General features: G+C 40.5%; 1 protein-coding gene across 1 annotated transcript in view; it reads left to right on the forward strand.

Annotated features, from left to right (window-relative positions):
* The window catches only part of LOC143360896 (glutamate receptor ionotropic, kainate 2), a 327,145-nt gene that overhangs the window by 193,399 nt on the left and 115,876 nt on the right, over positions 1 to 17,870 (forward strand). Inside the window, exons 4-5 of the mRNA XM_076800073.1 lie at positions 5,065 to 5,316; positions 17,022 to 17,197. Coding sequence (XP_076656188.1) covers positions 5,065 to 5,316; positions 17,022 to 17,197 — 428 coding nt within the window. The remainder of the gene's footprint in view (positions 1 to 5,064; positions 5,317 to 17,021; positions 17,198 to 17,870) is intronic.

A 17,870-nucleotide genomic window follows, 5' to 3' on the forward strand; every position in this document is an offset into this window, starting at 1 on the left:
ATTCGACATAAAGATCCACGGTAATTATTACCAGCAACGCTGATTTGAAACTCGCAGAAAATTCGCACAGCATTCGACGTATTCGTTAATGAAAGCCGGAAAAATCGTGCAGAAATTCAGAAATTCGTTTGTCAATTGCAAACCGGAGTTGGGTCCTGAAGAAATTAGGGTGACTGCCTAAGAGATTGATACGCATCGATTCGCTAATCCACGATTCTGTTTCCTTTTGGAAAAATGATTCCCGGCACGCGTGTAAAGGCCAGCACGAGGAATGGACGAGCGAGCTCGATCATTTCAGGGTGTCTAAGCATTCTCTACTTTGTCCGCGGCGCTATGAATTATTCACGAGACTTCCTTTGCCTTCCGGGAGACACGACGATCGCCCGACTCATCGGTTTCTCGTTTACGCCACCGGTTTCACTTTATGGCATATCTTAGATTCGTTTAGATCATTCGACGATCATTTCCGAACGATCTTCGGCAATTCAACCGGATTATACGTCGGATCGGTTCGCGAATATCGGTTCCGGACCCAGAGATTTCGGTTTAAGACGCGCCATAAAAGATTTCTTGGCCAAATGTTTGCTTTGGGGAAGCATCCGGTGACCTTGAGCTTGACCTTGGTGTGCCGAGGTCACTCTCCGAACTGCCCAAGTGATTTCAACCTCCTGCTCGTTAATCTTCAAAAGTTATAACATCACAGTGTTCGAAACGAGGAATTTGTTTGTAAACAATTAATGAAAATCGTCCTTGTAAACATTTCAAATATTAAAGAATTTGTTTACGTAGGTCAGTGTGGAAGCTCGTTGAGCTAGTACGCTACCAAGAGAAGGGAATAAAACCGCTCCCGAAGGAAGGAAAATCATACAGAACGAGTTAAATTGTTTTTTGAGAAATAGTGCAAACAAGCCACTAAACAGTTCTTAACATCGTTAACAAGTTCTCGAATCGATCAGTCTCGTTGATCGTTCAAAAAGCGCATTGTACAAGATATCCTCAAGCGAAAGAGTGCGTTCGGATAAGAGAGGTTCCACTAAATCGTGGATTAAACGAGTATCTGTAATTGAAACTGTATCGTGTTGGGTATCATTTTAATCGTGAAAGCGCCAGGAATATGCCAGTGAAAGTGGTCTTTAAAAATCATTCGAGACAAGAAAGTTACTATCATTTTTTTTAACACAGTCTCTCACTGAACCGAGAGATTTCGCTATTTGCTGTTCAATTCTTCACAGAACATGAACTTATTCGAAACATGAACGGTGCAAACATTCTGATCGAAATTTCACTTTTGCTCGTAGATTTTTCTTCCGGGCGAAAAATCCGCGGCGAATTTGCGAATCGATGAAAGCGAAGGTGTCGAGACGCGATGTCTGTATTCAGCGAGCAGTATATTGTATTATTCATGCGTGAGACGGCTCGCGGGTTAATAATTTCGTGTGTATCGGAATGGACGGTTGCATCGTTCGGTGAGCATTCGATTAAACGTACAATTTTTAATCAATCAACGGACACGTCATTCCGCGTTTCGCGGCCGTTGCGCGCGGATATTTAAATCCGCAACGGCGAGGGGACGGTTGATGTCGCAGTGAAATCAGGCACGGTCCAAAATTGCCGAAAATATCATTTCCATGGAATCAACGGGTATTGATGTTCCCGCCGGTGCGGGGACAATACACGCGGGCAAATTTATGCCGCGTTTGTTCGGATTTATTCGGCGTTAAACGCCGACGCCTGATCGCGACAGCGAAATGCCAGAAACCAGTTTTCTGAACATCGCGAGCACTTCCGGTCGGTCGATCAGCCTCGAAAATATCATTTATGCATGAGGCGCGACTATGTTTCGACGCCGAGAGAACCGGCGCCGGGCGTCAGCCGGAAAATCGAGAAATCGAAACCTCGAGGGACGCCCGTTAGATTTCGAAGAAAATATAGTGGCGCGACGGAAATGAGTCGATCGAAAATTGGATCTAGGAGTGACGATCGGTTGATCTATAAGGAAAAGGTCCTCCGGCTGGATCTTTAATGGGAATAAATGTGAAAAGATCTTCGGTCTAAGTTAGGATGACATAGACAGAAATTATGGCTTAACTTCACCTTGGCAACCCAGAAATTTTTAACTTTTTGCTATATAATCCTGCACACCTTCACGAGAAAGAGTAAAAAATCCCAGTTTTGAGGCGAGGAATTCGTCGGTTCAAAAGCTATGCGTTAAAAATGAGTTAAAAATTTCTGGGTTGCCAAGATGAAGTTTAACCGAAATTATCGAAGGAGGTATAACTATTTTATTTGGCTCCTTGTTTCAATGTAATAATGTTTAAAATGACTTAATATATACCTGCGGTAAAACCAACAAGTGTAACTTTCCTGCTAATTGCAGAAACGGCGAAAAAATTCGGTTTTTCTTGTTTTTACAAAAAGTGCTCACAACAAAAAATCTAAAAAAAATTGACGACACTGCCTGTTATGGTACTTTATCGGAGCACTAAACAGCAAAATAGCATGTTTTCATATTTTTGAGAAATGTACATTTTTTCGATTTTTTGGAGGTTTTTCATTTTTTGCGACCACAGTTTGCAAGAAAAAAATCTGAAAAAATTCTCAAAAATCTGTCTTAGGATCCAAAATATGCCACATTTTTTTCAGAATTTTAGGAAGCATCAGAGTGTGGAAAATGCGCGGAAAAGCGCGAAATCTAATTTAACCTGGAACTACCCTCACGGGCAAGATAGGGGGTTGAAATTTTGCTCAGAGGGGTTTTTCTGGGTCAGCTTTCAATCGGTTCATTAATCATTGAAAAACCTCTAAGGGCAGTTTTGACAATCTTAATCGGCTAGGCCCTTTATTTGGTTCCTGTTTTTAACAATTTTGAAAAATGAGTAGATGGAATTTTAAAGAAGTGAAAACATTCGAAAAATATATTTTCTTCTAAATAATGCTTAAGCATTTTGCATAGAAATCCGCAGTCTGCTAACAACATCGAGATTTTCCACGAAGAAAGCGAATTATTGCTAATGAATCTTTTGTTGGACGTTATGGCACCTACATTCAGCAAACACTTTCTCATAAAACAGCCAGAGAGGTAATTAGGTTTTTGCTGCTTTGAAATGATGGACTGCATTTAACGATGCAGTGTGTTTTTTGCGCTGGCAAAGACGAGAATACCAACATAAATGAAGTGTCATGAGCGAACTTGTTTTACGAGGGATGCTTTCCGAAATACTGTAATTAACGAACGAGTACTGAAATTTATGAGGACACGATGTAATTAACAGAATAACACGGGGGGAAGCTTAATGTATACTCAAAGCGTAGAATTTAAGTTTAATACGTTCAATTTTCATTCGTTAGGTCAATTTGAAAAGTCTGACTGAGGGAATTTTAAAATATCACATATTTGGAGAAGGAAAGGACTGATTGTTGAACAGTAATTGCGACAGACGAAGGTAATTTAATTAAGCGTTCGTTGCGACATCGCTCACTGTAACAACAAAACTTCTCAGTTGATTCAGAGGAGCATAAAAATATATTTCTACCTTCAATGATTATAATGTGTCGGAAACAATATAACAATATTAGGAAATCTACCATAAATGCAAAATTAAATATTTACAGCTGCAAAACAGACGTTTAAATGTTTGCGGTAGTAAAAGCAGCGTTTAAATATTTGCACAACAGTTACGAAAGTTGCATTAAATATTTTCAGTCGCAGAGGTGGACGTTTTGATGTAGAAACAGGATTATACGGGCATAAAGCAATTCTGGCAATCGTAAATACGCGAACATTATCTAGGCTCAGGTGATCAAAAGCGTCGCATGAATCATAACCGCCCGGCGTGCGCAGACGTTCGCGGGAAAAAAATGTTCGTGGAAAACGTCATAGCAAGTGCATTTTTCATAAAACCAACTCTAAACGAGGAAACGTATAGCCCGAAACTACCGTGCGACTTGTTTATTAGCGACAAAAAAGGGGCGTCAGAAAGTTTTACGTCAATCTCTTCTCTCTCCTTTCTCCCTCTCTCTCTCTCTCTCTCTCTCTCTCTCTCTCTCTTTCTCTCTCACGCAGACACTCTCTCTATCACTCTTTTTCTCCCTCTCTCGGATTCACCGGGTCTGCTAAAGGTTTACGAGTAGATTACACGAGAGTAGAGTACGCAGAGTGCGAACGGGGTTGATGCGTGAAATCCTCCGTGAAAATTTCTGATGCAACTTTCGCTGATGCAGGCCTGCCAACTGCGCCTGCTCTGAAAATGTGAAACCGGCTTGTCGGTGCCTGTCATACTATCTTGTCGCCCACACATTCTTTTTGCGGCGAGTTTATTTCGCCACTTTTTCCTTCGAACTCTCTTCAACATCCACACTATGTAAATTGCAAATCTGGCTGAAGTTCCGAAAATCGGTCCAATTGGATTCGGCTAAAATTTTGCACATAGCCTCATTTTGCATTAAAAACATGCTTCCCAAAAGGATTTTTGCCGACTCGAAAAAAATTTTTTTATCATATTTGTATCATTTTCTACCTTACCGACGAACTTTGGTTAGGTCTGGGTTGGGTCCTTTGGGAAAAGGAAAAATCCGCTGCAGTGAGTGCCCAGTAACGTAGGAAATGATATTATTAGTATGATAACCAAATTTCTTCGAGTCGCCACAACAATTTTTGGGAAACAAAGGAACCTGTTTACCAAACTTCGGAAGAATCGGATTTGACCGATTTTCGGGACTTTACTCTATCTAGTCTAGTATCAATGCATCTAGTTCCTGAAATTGCAATAATTCGATTATTTATTTAACAAGGTACAGATTTTCCTTTTTTCCCCAGAAAGTAACGTTCCATTCTCTGTTTCTGTAGAAAATTGCAAGTGACAAACCAAGGCGTATTGAAACCTTTGTAAAAATATTAAAAAATTTTTCTCGTGAACGCATCACAGATTTGAAAGTAGAAGCTATACAATGAGCTCTTAGTTCGCGATTCAGTATTTCAGTATTCGGTATTTTGCGAAGATGTCTGCGAAGGTTCTCGAAGGTCGGCTTTTTGAACTGATCAACGGTTATGTCCCTTTGTTACAGCGTGCAAGCAGCTATCTAGGTCGGTCCAAGGGATTTTCGGACCGTCTGATCCTCTCCTGGGTGCCCACATACAGAGTATATGCGAAGCACTGGATGTACCACATCTGGAAGCCAGGGTCGACTTCGAACCGACATTCAAGGAGTTTAGTATAAACCTCTACCCCTCACAGGACCACTTGAACAAGGCCTTCAAAGATCTCATGTCCTTTCTGAACTGGACCAGAGTCGCAATCATCTATGAGGAAGATTATGGTAAGCACCTGAAAAAAATATCTTCTATCACTCCCCACTATACACTTCACTCAACCCTTCGTGCAAATTAAAGACATACTAGATATTCAGTTAGAAAAATTTTAAAAAGTACCTTCTTCCTGGAGAAAAAAATGTTCAGTCAATTATACAGAAGAGAAGTTAAACAGAAGTGTATCTCTTCTAAAAATTCTATTCATGAATTTTGCATTTCTCCTACTCATATTTGCCATATGTGCATAAAATTCGCAGTGTAATTACCAGACTGTAATTTTATGCATTTACGAAGAAATTGGCTGAGTGAAATATGAAACGAAGGTTAAACTTCACCTTGGCAACCCAGAAATTTTTAACTTTTTACTATATAATCCTGTACATCTTAACGAGACAATGCCAAAAATCGAAGTTTTAAGGCGAGGAATTCACTGGTCCAAAAGTCATACGTGTTCAAAGTGATTTTAGGCGTTTCTTCAAACACGCGTAACTTTTGAAACAGTGAATTCCTCGCCTTAAAACTTCAATTTTTGGCATTTTTTTCGTCAAGATGTACTGGATTATATAGTAAAAAGTTAAAAATTTTTGAGTTGCCCAGGTGAAGTTAAGCCGCAACAAATATTGGTATGTTGTTTTCGATTTATCAAAATTATCGAGGTATGAAATTACCATTTACTCAATTCAATGTTGCATTTCATTTGAAAATATTGGCGACAACACCGTCCACGATGCGCAAACAGGGCAAAATATTAGCAGCACAGAGGGAATATAAAATGCTAAAAATGCTGTAAACATGACATGGTAAAAAAAGACAAAAAGAATTTACTCGTGGCCGTCTCCCACTTCATTAACGGAACATAAACACAGAAAATTACTATTTTGAAGCCATCCGTCCCGGTGTGTGTGTATGTGTGTGTGGGGTCGGGGAATAAAAAAGCCAGGTGAGGGTTCGCGACTGCTCTGTTTCGCATCAAGCATAATCAAAAGCGCGGCAACGCACGGTAGCCGCCGAAATTGCATTCCGCGCGTCGCGTCGCGTCGTCCGGGGGACAAAACCCGCGGGGGCGACAATGATAAACACGACACCGTCGAAACAATAAAGCAGCCTTGCGGGGCCGCGGTGCCGGCGGACGGATTTGCAAGTATATGAGTGCCGCTCTCCAAGGAATCACGGTACACCGCACACGGATGGTGTAGCGTGTCACACGGGCTAGTGATTACGGCTCTTTGATTTCTTTTTTCGTTTTTGTTTGTTGTTGTTTTTCGCACGTCGGGTCACCCCTATGCAAATAGAACGTCGGAATCAGCCGGCGGAAGTGGATGCCGACACGACGCGAAATGTCGGGCCTGTCATACGCACGCCGCTCCCTGGAAATCTGCCGAGGCCTCGATATTACCCATGGACGACACGCTCTTCCCGCCAGATCCCGCGATTTTAGCGCTCGCGAATTTTCGGGGACTCCGCACAGTGTGCTGCAATTCCGTCTTTTCTTCGGCGAAAATTACTTCAACGTTATTACATAGGCCGGTCGTGTAAAAAGTAGCAGATCTCTGTTATTTTGGAAAGTATGAAAAGACTATTAACCAACGTTTTTTCAGTATAAGCACGACTACAATATGACTAACAATATTTTTTATAGGTTTTTATAGGTTTGTAGTTTTGAAGATTTCAAGGTCACCTTCATCTTTTGTTTTGTAAATAGAAACGTGTATTTTTCTATAAATTATTAGATGCAGCTCGTCATTCTCTATGAAAAAAATCGACAAAAATTTCTTCAAAACATGAAACTTCCAAAATTCAAATTTGGCCACCGAAAAACAGGTTTCCGTTCCACTGTGCACCGTTGCGATTCGCAGTCTCCACAAAGCTGTCATTGAGGGCTGCAAACCGATGCTAGCGATTGAGACAGCGCAGTTTCAATACTGGAGTCATTAATTTCCACAAGTATCAATCGTAAATATCACGCAGAGGTATTGGGCGTGCATCAAAACGACGCGTTTCACGTCAGCAAAGTACGTTTGATACGCTTCGCGTGGCTCCGCTGCGACGCGATTACGAGGCGCTCATGTCAACGGGATGGAACATATTATGGCTGTGATGAGAAATGTGAAACACGAATGTAAACCTTTGATGACGCGTTTCTGTAGGAAACCTACCTTACCGATGCTATCGGTCTACTGACTACTGCATACATACCCAGAGGTATAGCGCGGCGATCGGAACATGAGAGTTTCCGCGCTAGAGAGACGCACCACTATGCTTGTAACGCGTGGAGATTGTAAGGTTATTCATACTAAACCAAGTGTGTATTAATATTAGGGCGACCCATAATAATCAATTATTTTGAAATCTAAAACAAACTTTGTAGTAAATTCAAGTTTTTATTTGTTGATTTATTATATAATCTCCATCATTATCAAGGACAGTTTGCCATCTTTCCTGCAAATTTTTAACCCCCCTCTTATAGAAAACCAGGGTTCGTGGAGCAAAATATGACTCAAGGTGCCTCCTTACATCTTCTACAGAAGTGAATGTTTTATTTCATAAATAATGCTCCAGAGATCTGAAAAGATGATAGTCAGGGGGAACAATATCCGGTGCATACTTCCCATTGCAATTCTTTGATTTTTTCCTGAGTGAGTTTCGCTGTATGGGGCCGGGCATTGTCAATATGCAGAATTACTCCTTTTCTATGGACTAAAGATGTCCTCTTTTTCAATAGTTCTGAATACAGCCGTTGTAATTGCTGACAATACAACTCAGCAGTAACTGTTTCTCCAGGTTTCAATAACTCAAAGTGAATTATGCCAGGACAGTCCCACCAAATGCACAGTAACACCTTTCTAAGTGATAAGCTAGGTTTAGGGGTTGCTATTGCGGTTTGATTTGCAGAAAGCCATTGCTTGGAACGCTTTTATGTTATCATAAAGACTCCATTTTTCATCTCCGGTAACGATTCTGCTAAGAAATGGATCTCTACGAAATCTGGATAGCAACGAAGTGCAAATTGATCGACGAATATTCTTGTTGGTCTCAGATAATTGATGCGGTACCCATATTCCTTGCCTATATGCCTTTCCCATTTCGTGTATGTGCCTTTGTATAGTTGACCATGTTGACCCAAGGCTTCCCGATAATTCTTGTATACTTAATTTTGGATCAGCTTCCACTAGAGATTTTAGGGTGTCATTATCAAATTCAACTGGTCGTCCACTTCGAGGCCTGTCAGAGAGATCGTAATCACCAGCAGCAAACCTTCTGAACCAACGTTGACACTTGTTGACCTTCAATACATCTCCATAAACATCACAAATTTTCTTTGTTGTTACCGTTGCATTAAATCCTGCATGAAAATGAAAAAGTATGCAATGACGAATATGATCCTCGGAAGGTACGGACGCCGCCATTTTATTACAGGGTTGTAAAAAATGATACTTTTTAGAATATTTTGAACACAGGCTGCTTTACCGAAAACTGTAAAAGAATTCGTGTTTCCTCTTCAACGATAAGTACAAAACTAAATTCAAAACAAAGTCTTTGCAAATAATTGATTACTTATGGGTACTCCTTATATTAACATTGTTTCTCAGTAAGACCATGCCTCACCGATTCCCGATTCCAGTTTCTGATGCCGGGTAGCACTTGCAGTTGTGATCCACCTAGTTGCATTGCACAGAGAAAGATGAATAGTGACCAATCAGAAGAGTTTGCAAAGGCTGCCAGTGTGTTTTAACTAAAAACTATGAAATAGTGACTCTATCACGAATTTGGCAACTGTGGTGATCTGAATCTGGTGGAAATGGCCAAGGACACTCCACTGAACGATCTCCAAGAGATTCCAGCCACCATTGTTCCTTAAAAAATTAACAATCATACAAATTGTCTAGAAATAGACATTTATGTTTAAGTTCAGTGAAAAATCAATTGGAAGTACTATTACACATAGGGAGCAGATGCATACTAATGGCTCGCTATACGTATACTGTTCCACACGATCACCCACGATCATTCCGCCAGTTGGATTAAAACTTTCGGCCGCCTTCCAAATTATATTGAGTTCCCCGGAAGTCGTTCGCGTGCATCATTTCAATTTAGTAACTTCCTTACGATTATTAGGATTTCTTAAGTATATCCACGGAACCGCAATTCAATTTTATTTCGAATGTGATAAATCCGCAATTTCGTTATCGGATCTGGCATATTCAAAGTGAAGCTCAACCATGAAAAGTCTTTCGGTCCTATAGTGAACTAACTCAATCCAGAGCAACGTGACAGTGATTGTAAACAAGATTTTCAGAAGTTTTTCATGTTCTCCTACACAATAAAATTTCATTTGCATATAAATCTCGATTTTATTTCGCGACGAGCTCGGAACCTTTTTGATTGCGTTGGTTCGAAATCGATCATTCGTTGTTTTTCCGTTCCGGTGGCCAGTGGGGGATTTTTATCAATTTCAATGTGCTGAATATAGTCCTGCACGATTTCATAAATGTTCCCCGGCATTATTACAATTTATTTCGCGTAAGATTTCAACTATTTTTCCTATTTGTTACAGTTGAGCTGGAGAATTTTTATTTCACACGAAGGTCCACAGTCGAATCAAGGGCGCATTAACATGAATTCATTTTCCAAGGCTCATAGAAAGGACTATTATCAACGCAACTGATTAGCAATGAACACCTCGGAGCTTTCGCGATTTTTGTATACTCCAGCAACGTTCCGCGCAGAAATCGAATTGCTCGGCTCGCTATAGGTCGCCGCCGGGAATTCAATTGGCTCCGAAACGTTTCGCGGACTTTCGGAAATATGTTTCAATAAGACGTAATCAAATATCCATGTCTCGATCGAATCGATAACCGCGGGCCTGACTTCGCTACGGCTATAGCAAGCAACCCATTCATCGAAATTCCGTCGCATCTCTTGTGCTCGGTGCCCCAGCAATTCCATTACGGTTCCTGGCCCCCATTCTTAGTTGGGAGCCGTGCGACTACACTGAGTACGATTTTCGTGGCAAAGAAACTCGCGGACATGCAACCCCGCGTCATAATAATTCAGACCGTGTACCAACGAGGGACCCTGCTCCGTCGGTCAAACAGAGAATTCGCCACCACCCCCCTCCTCTCCCCCTGGAACTTCACAATAGAAATACCTAATTGAGATTCGAGGAAGCATCTCAGAAGTTTAGCCTGCGAACTTGATGCCGAGAATCCTTAGCCAAATATTGCAATACACCATTCGGTACTTCGATATCCGTAGAATCCGGATTAACTAGATTAATTAGGAATTGTACTATTTTACGTAGTAAAATGCTTGATCTTATTGATCTCAGTATTAATTCAAAGGAGAATTACCAATTTCGTACTGCTTTTACAGGTTGACTGCCATGTTAGGCATTTTTTAATGAGATTTCTAGGCCGTAAATATTTTGTTTATATAGAAACCTATATTTTTATTTGATCTTCTTATAGAGCTTAAAAAGACGAATCCAACGAGTATAATGAACATAATGTTTCGACCATTCTATCTCGAGATATTCGTGTCTGAAGGGAACAAACCTAGTCGAAAACCTTACCTTTCAGACACGAATATCTCAAGATTGAATGATCGTAGCGGTATGGTTATGGTATTCGTTGGACTCGTCTTTTCATGCTCTACGAGAATGTCGAACAAAAAATACAAGTTGTCGTTAAAATAAAATAATGATCTTGAGATCTCGTTAAAAAACTACGTCGAATTTCATCCAATGTTGAAGAAAATGAATTTATGCCAGGCAATGCAATAAATTTCGAAAAGAATGCCAAGAATTCTTATGAGAGTGTTCGGAATAAATTCAAGGACTTTATCAGCCATGCATGAAGCGCTATGAAATTTTTTTAATTAAAACCGCTGATTTCCATACGGGCCCGATAGAATTAATTAGCCGCCTCCCGACCAAGAATATTGTCTTGCTTTATAAATGACGCGACCGTCCAGAGAGACAGAAAGAGACCGTTGTTCTTCGAAATTACTTTTCCTGATTAGACGACATAATCATGCCGGATATACGAGCGGAAACGGAAAGGTTTCCCCGTAGGGATGAAGGGATGAAGACCTCGAAGAATGCTCTCTCTTTCCGTCCCTTTGATCTTTACGACCGACATAAATTCCCCACCGCCACGTAAACGAGAGGGGACATTTTGAAATTCTTCCTGGTCGAATTGCGTCATCGAGCATGAAAACAGGCCCCGAATTTGCGAAACAAATTTAATGGGAGAATCAAATTTGAATAAGAACTCGAAGCACTAAAAAATCCTCTCAACTCTTCGTTTTACCTCTCCACAAAAATCCTGTCTAATTCTTCTTTATTTTATTCATATTTTTATTTCATTCGTATTTTCATTTTATTCTTGGACACGTGTTTATCCATCGATTTAACATGCTTGCCAATTTACACATGCCGCACATGCTGCAACAACTACTTTGTTGGCAAAGAAAATCAAATTACTTTCACGTCACTTCCATAAATTGTTCACGTTAAAATTATCCGACGTTCAGCGGAACCTGGAACGAATATTGATTACACTTTTGTACAAAATGTTGAACAATTTAACCCTCGGACCCTGCGAGTTCTAGGCCTGTGTTGGTGTCATTTCCGACTCACACCGATATGTCACTAACACAGTTTCATTCCGATATAAGACGATGCCTCGGGACCGGCTTTCGTCCTATTTCGGATGAGGGTACCTGTGTGGCTTGACTGTGTTGAGAATTATATTTTACTGCTACACAACATTATCCGAACACAGGAGCAATAAATTACGCAGCAAATACCCTAATAATTATAGTATCAATATTGCGTTTATAAATTGACTATGTTTGGTAAAGGATTGAGACATCAGGGATCAATTTGTTGGGAAGAATTCAGGCTCCTTTGAGGACAGTTCAGTGGTATCGAAAATCAAAGTGACGTTTGCGAAGGTTTCGCGACGGGCCAGTTTGCCGAAATTCATTTTTCTTATCGCCGGAAGCGACTCCCAACGGAACTGCGAACCGAGACGTTGCTAACTCCTCGCTAGATGCTAACCCACCTAACTGGATAACAGATTCGCATTAATGCGCTCGTGGCGACGTCGTGGTATTTCGCCGTTTGTCACGGGGAGACGTTACAAAGCTTACAAGCTCGCTCGTATATGGAAATCGAGTAAGTTGTTGGCTCGCGTGCACGCTGCCATGAGCTGTTCCCGTCAATTACGCTCTTAGCGGATGAACAGCCATCGGATGAGGAAAAAGTTGCAACGTCACTTCGAACTGTTACTCGCAAAATTGCTACATTTGTGACTGGAATTTTTCTAGGAAAATCTTGTGTAATTGTCTGACGTCAGTTACTTAAACCGTCCCTGAACTGTCCCCATCGAATTTTATTTTATTCTAATCTCTTACATTTGTAGTATGAAAAATTTGTATAGAACATTTTTAGTACCGTCAAAATCGACTCCAGGCTTTTTACTAATAATCCATTTAAACCAACCTCTAAATTTTACGTGGACTATTACATTTGTATACAATATTTTTATTACCCTACGGAAAATTATTCTCAAAAATTTACTATTGCAAACCAACTCGTAAACAGACTTTTTCTGCGCTCGTGACAAAAATGTGTAGACCAAACACAAAACTGAAAACACTTGAAGCACTTAAAAGTACTGTTACATTATTTTCATTAAGAATATTGAGAAAATAAATGTCTACGTGGCTCCTGTATTTTACAAATAATCCAGACGATTTTTATTTTCTACAAAAATCTACTGTAAAGGAAAAGCCACAGATTCGTTTTTACACCAATTACAATCATTTCTCTATATATGTCGCCAAGGCATGGATGATAAACGTCGCGGTATTATCCCCACTACTGACCCCATGAGGGGCCACGAAGCTCGAGAGGCCTTGAACGCCAAGGAGTGTAAACATAACAGGACTCATGTGTGTCTCCTGACGCTGGCAAGACCCGTGTTGACGTATGTATAGTGTGTCCCACGAGCTCTGTCCACTTGAAAGCTTGGATCAAAGAATAGTATCTCCTGGACGATATATGTCGCTGGCAAGACCCGTGTTGTTGACATATATCGAGACAACACTTTATTGAGATTGAATCTTGTTTGAACTGGACGAAAAGCAAGTCATTTTGACCTGCCTGATAATTCTTAGCATTGGTATTCTTCCACAAGAGAAATACAGTGAATTCTCGATATATGTCGACAACACGCGTCGTGTATCATCCAGGAGACATAACCGAGCCGTGTTGTGGTTACAGTCTTCTGCGTCGGAGGCCTCTCACGGGGTATACATACCCCGCGATACTGGGGATAATTCCGCGACGTTTATCATCCAGACCTTGGCGACATATATAGAGAAGCCACTGTACTTCATTGTACAGTGTGTCCCACGAGCTCTGTCTACTTGAATATCTTGGTTATTTCAAACAGTACGAGAAAATGTTACTTACAGAAGTTGTAGGGTTTAAGAAACTACATAATATGGTATAATTGACATTCTTGCAAGTGCAGGCGCAGATATAGAGGTCACCTTTGTTCTTTTAAATAGACTGTCCAATTTTGTATGCTCGATTTCAATAGATTGGCGTATTCTGACTATAAAAGTGCTAAAGTGTATTTGTCATGCATCGTGTGCTACAATAGACGCTCCAACAATTAAGACGTGTAAGAGACGCAACAGTTCAAAGACAACAACATTGCATCGCTGCAAATGGCCGACATTTTGAACATTCTTCGTGAAAACAGTAAAATATCTCAGCAACGGTAAGTTTTGGGTCAAATACACTCCAGTAGTTTTATACTCGGAATACACCAATCTATCGAAATCGAGCATAAAAAATTGGACATTCCATTTAAAAAAACAAAAGTAACCTCTATATCGTATCTACGCCTCCACTTGCAAGAATATCATTTATACCATATTTTGTAGTTTCTTAAACCCTACAACTTCCGTGAGTAACATTTTCTCGTATTCTTTGAAACAACCAAGATATTCAAGTGGACAGAGCTCGTGGGACACACTGTATAATATCGAGAATTCTCTGCATTTATATTGAAACCGCTGTGCACCTATGGAAAGATTTTCCTGTAATTTGCAAAGGTGGGATTTGCACTCCTTTTTCGCGAAATGCTCCAGGAATTCGAGGCGAAAATTTAGCGAAATTCCTTTATTTCCACGGCCGAGTGTGCAAGATTTTGCAAAAACATCGGATTATAGCGATCGTCCAGGGCATTAAGTTCGCGGGCCTGGTTTTTAATTGCCACCGGAGGGTTCCTCGCATGGAAATTCGCGAAATAAAAGGAGAATTTGTAACACTGGATGACGGTCAAGCCGGTTTAGCACTCGGTGGTACCGTCTGACATAGATTTTTAGCTAACGCTGTGTGCGATTGAAGCTCTTAGCCTCCGTTAAGCTCGCATAAATGGCACCCGAATTTCGTTCCGGAAACTCGAAAAGAACGCATTGTGCCCCGTGCTTTTACGCAATAATCCGACATCACGTATGTATTAAATTGTTGAAAGGGGGCCACATTCGTTTCATGCTTCCGCGGGATCTCTCTCTCTCGTCGCTGAATACTCGAGAAATTCTTTTCGAACGATGCGCTCGCCTGGAAAGCGACATTTTGCCGGCGAAATTCAAGATCTCATTGGACGTTGCAGATATTTCGGTTTTTGAGGTCTCTAATAACTAAAAAACTTAAAAATATTACATTTCAATTTCCATACGTCGGACATTTTTTCGCCAATTGCCTCAGACTCGTTCTTTTCGTATTTGTCGAAGCTGGACTAATTTTTCCATTAGAGATTTTTTAACGTACTTATTGTCTTTGAGGTCTCTGATAACTGGAAAAGTCGAAAATATTGTATTAGAATTAATATACCGAAGAATTTTTCACAGAAGGTGCTTCAGTCTTTGTGGATGTTGCAAAATTATATTGCCTTGCTTCTGATTGTTTCTTTTGCAGTTGTCGAACAAAAAAGGTTTAAATTTACGACCTGTGCGATCTAGCGGCTCCGCTCGTTATGCGACGCACGACGATCGCTACATAACAACATGGCAGCGCCCTTTCCTGTAAAAAACTCTAAAAATCGTACATCTTTACACGCGCATAACTTTTGAACTAGCGATTTCCTAGGATGGAAACTTGGATTTTCGCCATATCCTTGCGAAAATCTACGAGATTGCATAAAGAAAAGTAAAAACTTTCTGGTTTCCTGAGGTGAAGTTTAAACCATAAAAATTTTCCTCGAGAAATATTTGAATGTGCATCTTCGCTCAAGTGTACACCACTATACAAATCGTAGGAAATTCGAATAAATTCAGTTTCGTCGTTACTGTGAACCAATATAGAGCAAACGATAATATAAATTTCTGTTAAGTATCCCAGTATTGGACCTCAACAGCACGTAGAAGAAATTTACTGCTTGTAGTAAAAATATTACATTTGAATTTCCATACGTCGGACATTTGTTCACCAATTGCCTCAGACTCGTTCTTTTCGTATTTGTCGAAGCTGGACTAATTTTTCCATTAGAGATTTTTTAACGTACTTATTGTCTTTGAGGTCTCTGATAACTGGAAAAGTCGAAAATATTGTATTAGAATTAATATACCGAAGAATTTTTCACAGAAGGTGCTTCAGTCTTTGTGGATGTTGCAAAATTATATTGCCTTGCTTCTGATTGTTTCTTTTGCAGTTGTCGAACAAAAAAGGTTTAAATTTACGACCTGTGCGATCTAGCGGCTCCGCTCGTTATGCGACGCACGACGATCGCTACATAACAACATGGCAGCGCCCTTTCCTGTAAAAAACTCTAAAAATCGTACATCTTTACAAACGCATAACTTTTGAACTAGCGATTTCCTAGGATGGAAACTTGGATTTTCGCCATATCCTTGCGAAAATCTACGAGATTGCATAAAGAAAAGTAAAAACTTTCTGGTTTCCTGAGGTGAAGTTTAAACCATAAAAATTTTCCTCGAGAAATATTTGAATGTGCATCTTCGCTCAAGTGTACACCACTATACAAATCGTAGGAAATTCGAATAAATTCAGTTTCGTCGTTACTGTGAACCAATATAGACCAAACGATAATATAAATTTCTGTTAAGTATCCCAGTATTGGACCTGAACAGCACGTAGAAGAATGTATGGCACTTCGAAGAAATTTACTGCTTGTAGTAGAGACTCTTAGGAACCGAATTTTGTTATTTATGGAATATGCAGGTCCCGAACGCTGTATATTTGTTGCGGTAACGGGGTAATTTCAGGATGGGAAAATTTTTATTGAGCCAAAAACAGTCTGACGATCTTCCACCGTTGAGAAATTGGATGAGATTGAAATTCTGATGAGTTCCCGCGGTGTCGTGAAATTTTTGCGCACTTCGCTGGGCGTGACGAGCGTCTTCAAACAGGTGTTAGAAAATTTTACGCGTTCCAACGACGGGAAACTCGAGTTTATAGCTCGCGATCCTTTCTGGACTGCGGCGAGAAACATTTTGCTGGCTCCAATAATATTCCCCGCGGACCACCACCGTTCAATCTTCCGAAAACATTGCGCAAAAACCAAGTTGCAATTAGTCTTTTCGAAAAATGACAGCACCGTGGACATTACTTTCCTCGATGAAACGGTAACTGTCTGCGGTCTCTCATACTGATCTCTTTGTATTTCGTTTTCAGGATTATTCAAGCTGCAGGATCTCGTCAAATCGCCTCCTTCCACAAGAACGGAGATGTACATTCGCCAGGCAGGACCTGGATCCTACAGGCAGGTCCTTCGAGAAGTCAGACACAAGGAGATCTACAAGTTGATCGTCGACACGGACCCAGCGCACATGCAACAATTTTTTCGGGCGGTAAGCAACCATTTCAAAAAATCATCGTGGCTTCCACATTTTTTCTTTACGTGGTGGCAATCGCATTACGGATTTCCTGCTCTCCACCTGCATCCACCTGCAAGAAAAGTAACCCTTTGCACTGGGAACTACAGTAAAGACTTGATCTAAGCCCGATCCTTGGGTCCGTGCTCTGACATAGATCGTGTAGGGCCAGTGTCGACAGATGAGGGGAGGGAGCACGAATTCAGGGGAAAAAGTTATCCTCTTTCTGCCAGTAGCGGAGTGTGCACGACAGAGACGAAACGCGTCGGAAACGGGAGGGGATAGGCGAACTGACTAAGATCGTGTAGCTCCGTTCGGCTTAGAGCAAGAGTTTACTGTACTTTGATTCTAAAACTAAATTTTGTTCCTTATACTCCTTTTCCATATGAAACTAATCCAATTTACTCATTCAACACTTAAACGTTTGTTACACTATTAAATTTGTAATCAATAAATTCAAAAATTTTTTTACTAATGGTATGACGGTTTTTAGTTAAGTTTATTTGTAACAAATTTTAACAGAGCATCTATAATTTAAGAAACGATTCAAATGTTCCAAAGAAGTTACAGAAACTCGATATTTCCAATTACTGGCAATGGAGAGAGTGTGCAGAAGTTTTGTCGAGGGTCACGAGAGACCCCAGTAGGG

This window comes from Halictus rubicundus, chromosome 14 (assembly GCF_050948215.1).
Source record: "Halictus rubicundus isolate RS-2024b chromosome 14, iyHalRubi1_principal, whole genome shotgun sequence".
NCBI lineage: Eukaryota > Metazoa > Arthropoda > Insecta > Hymenoptera > Halictidae > Halictus > Halictus rubicundus.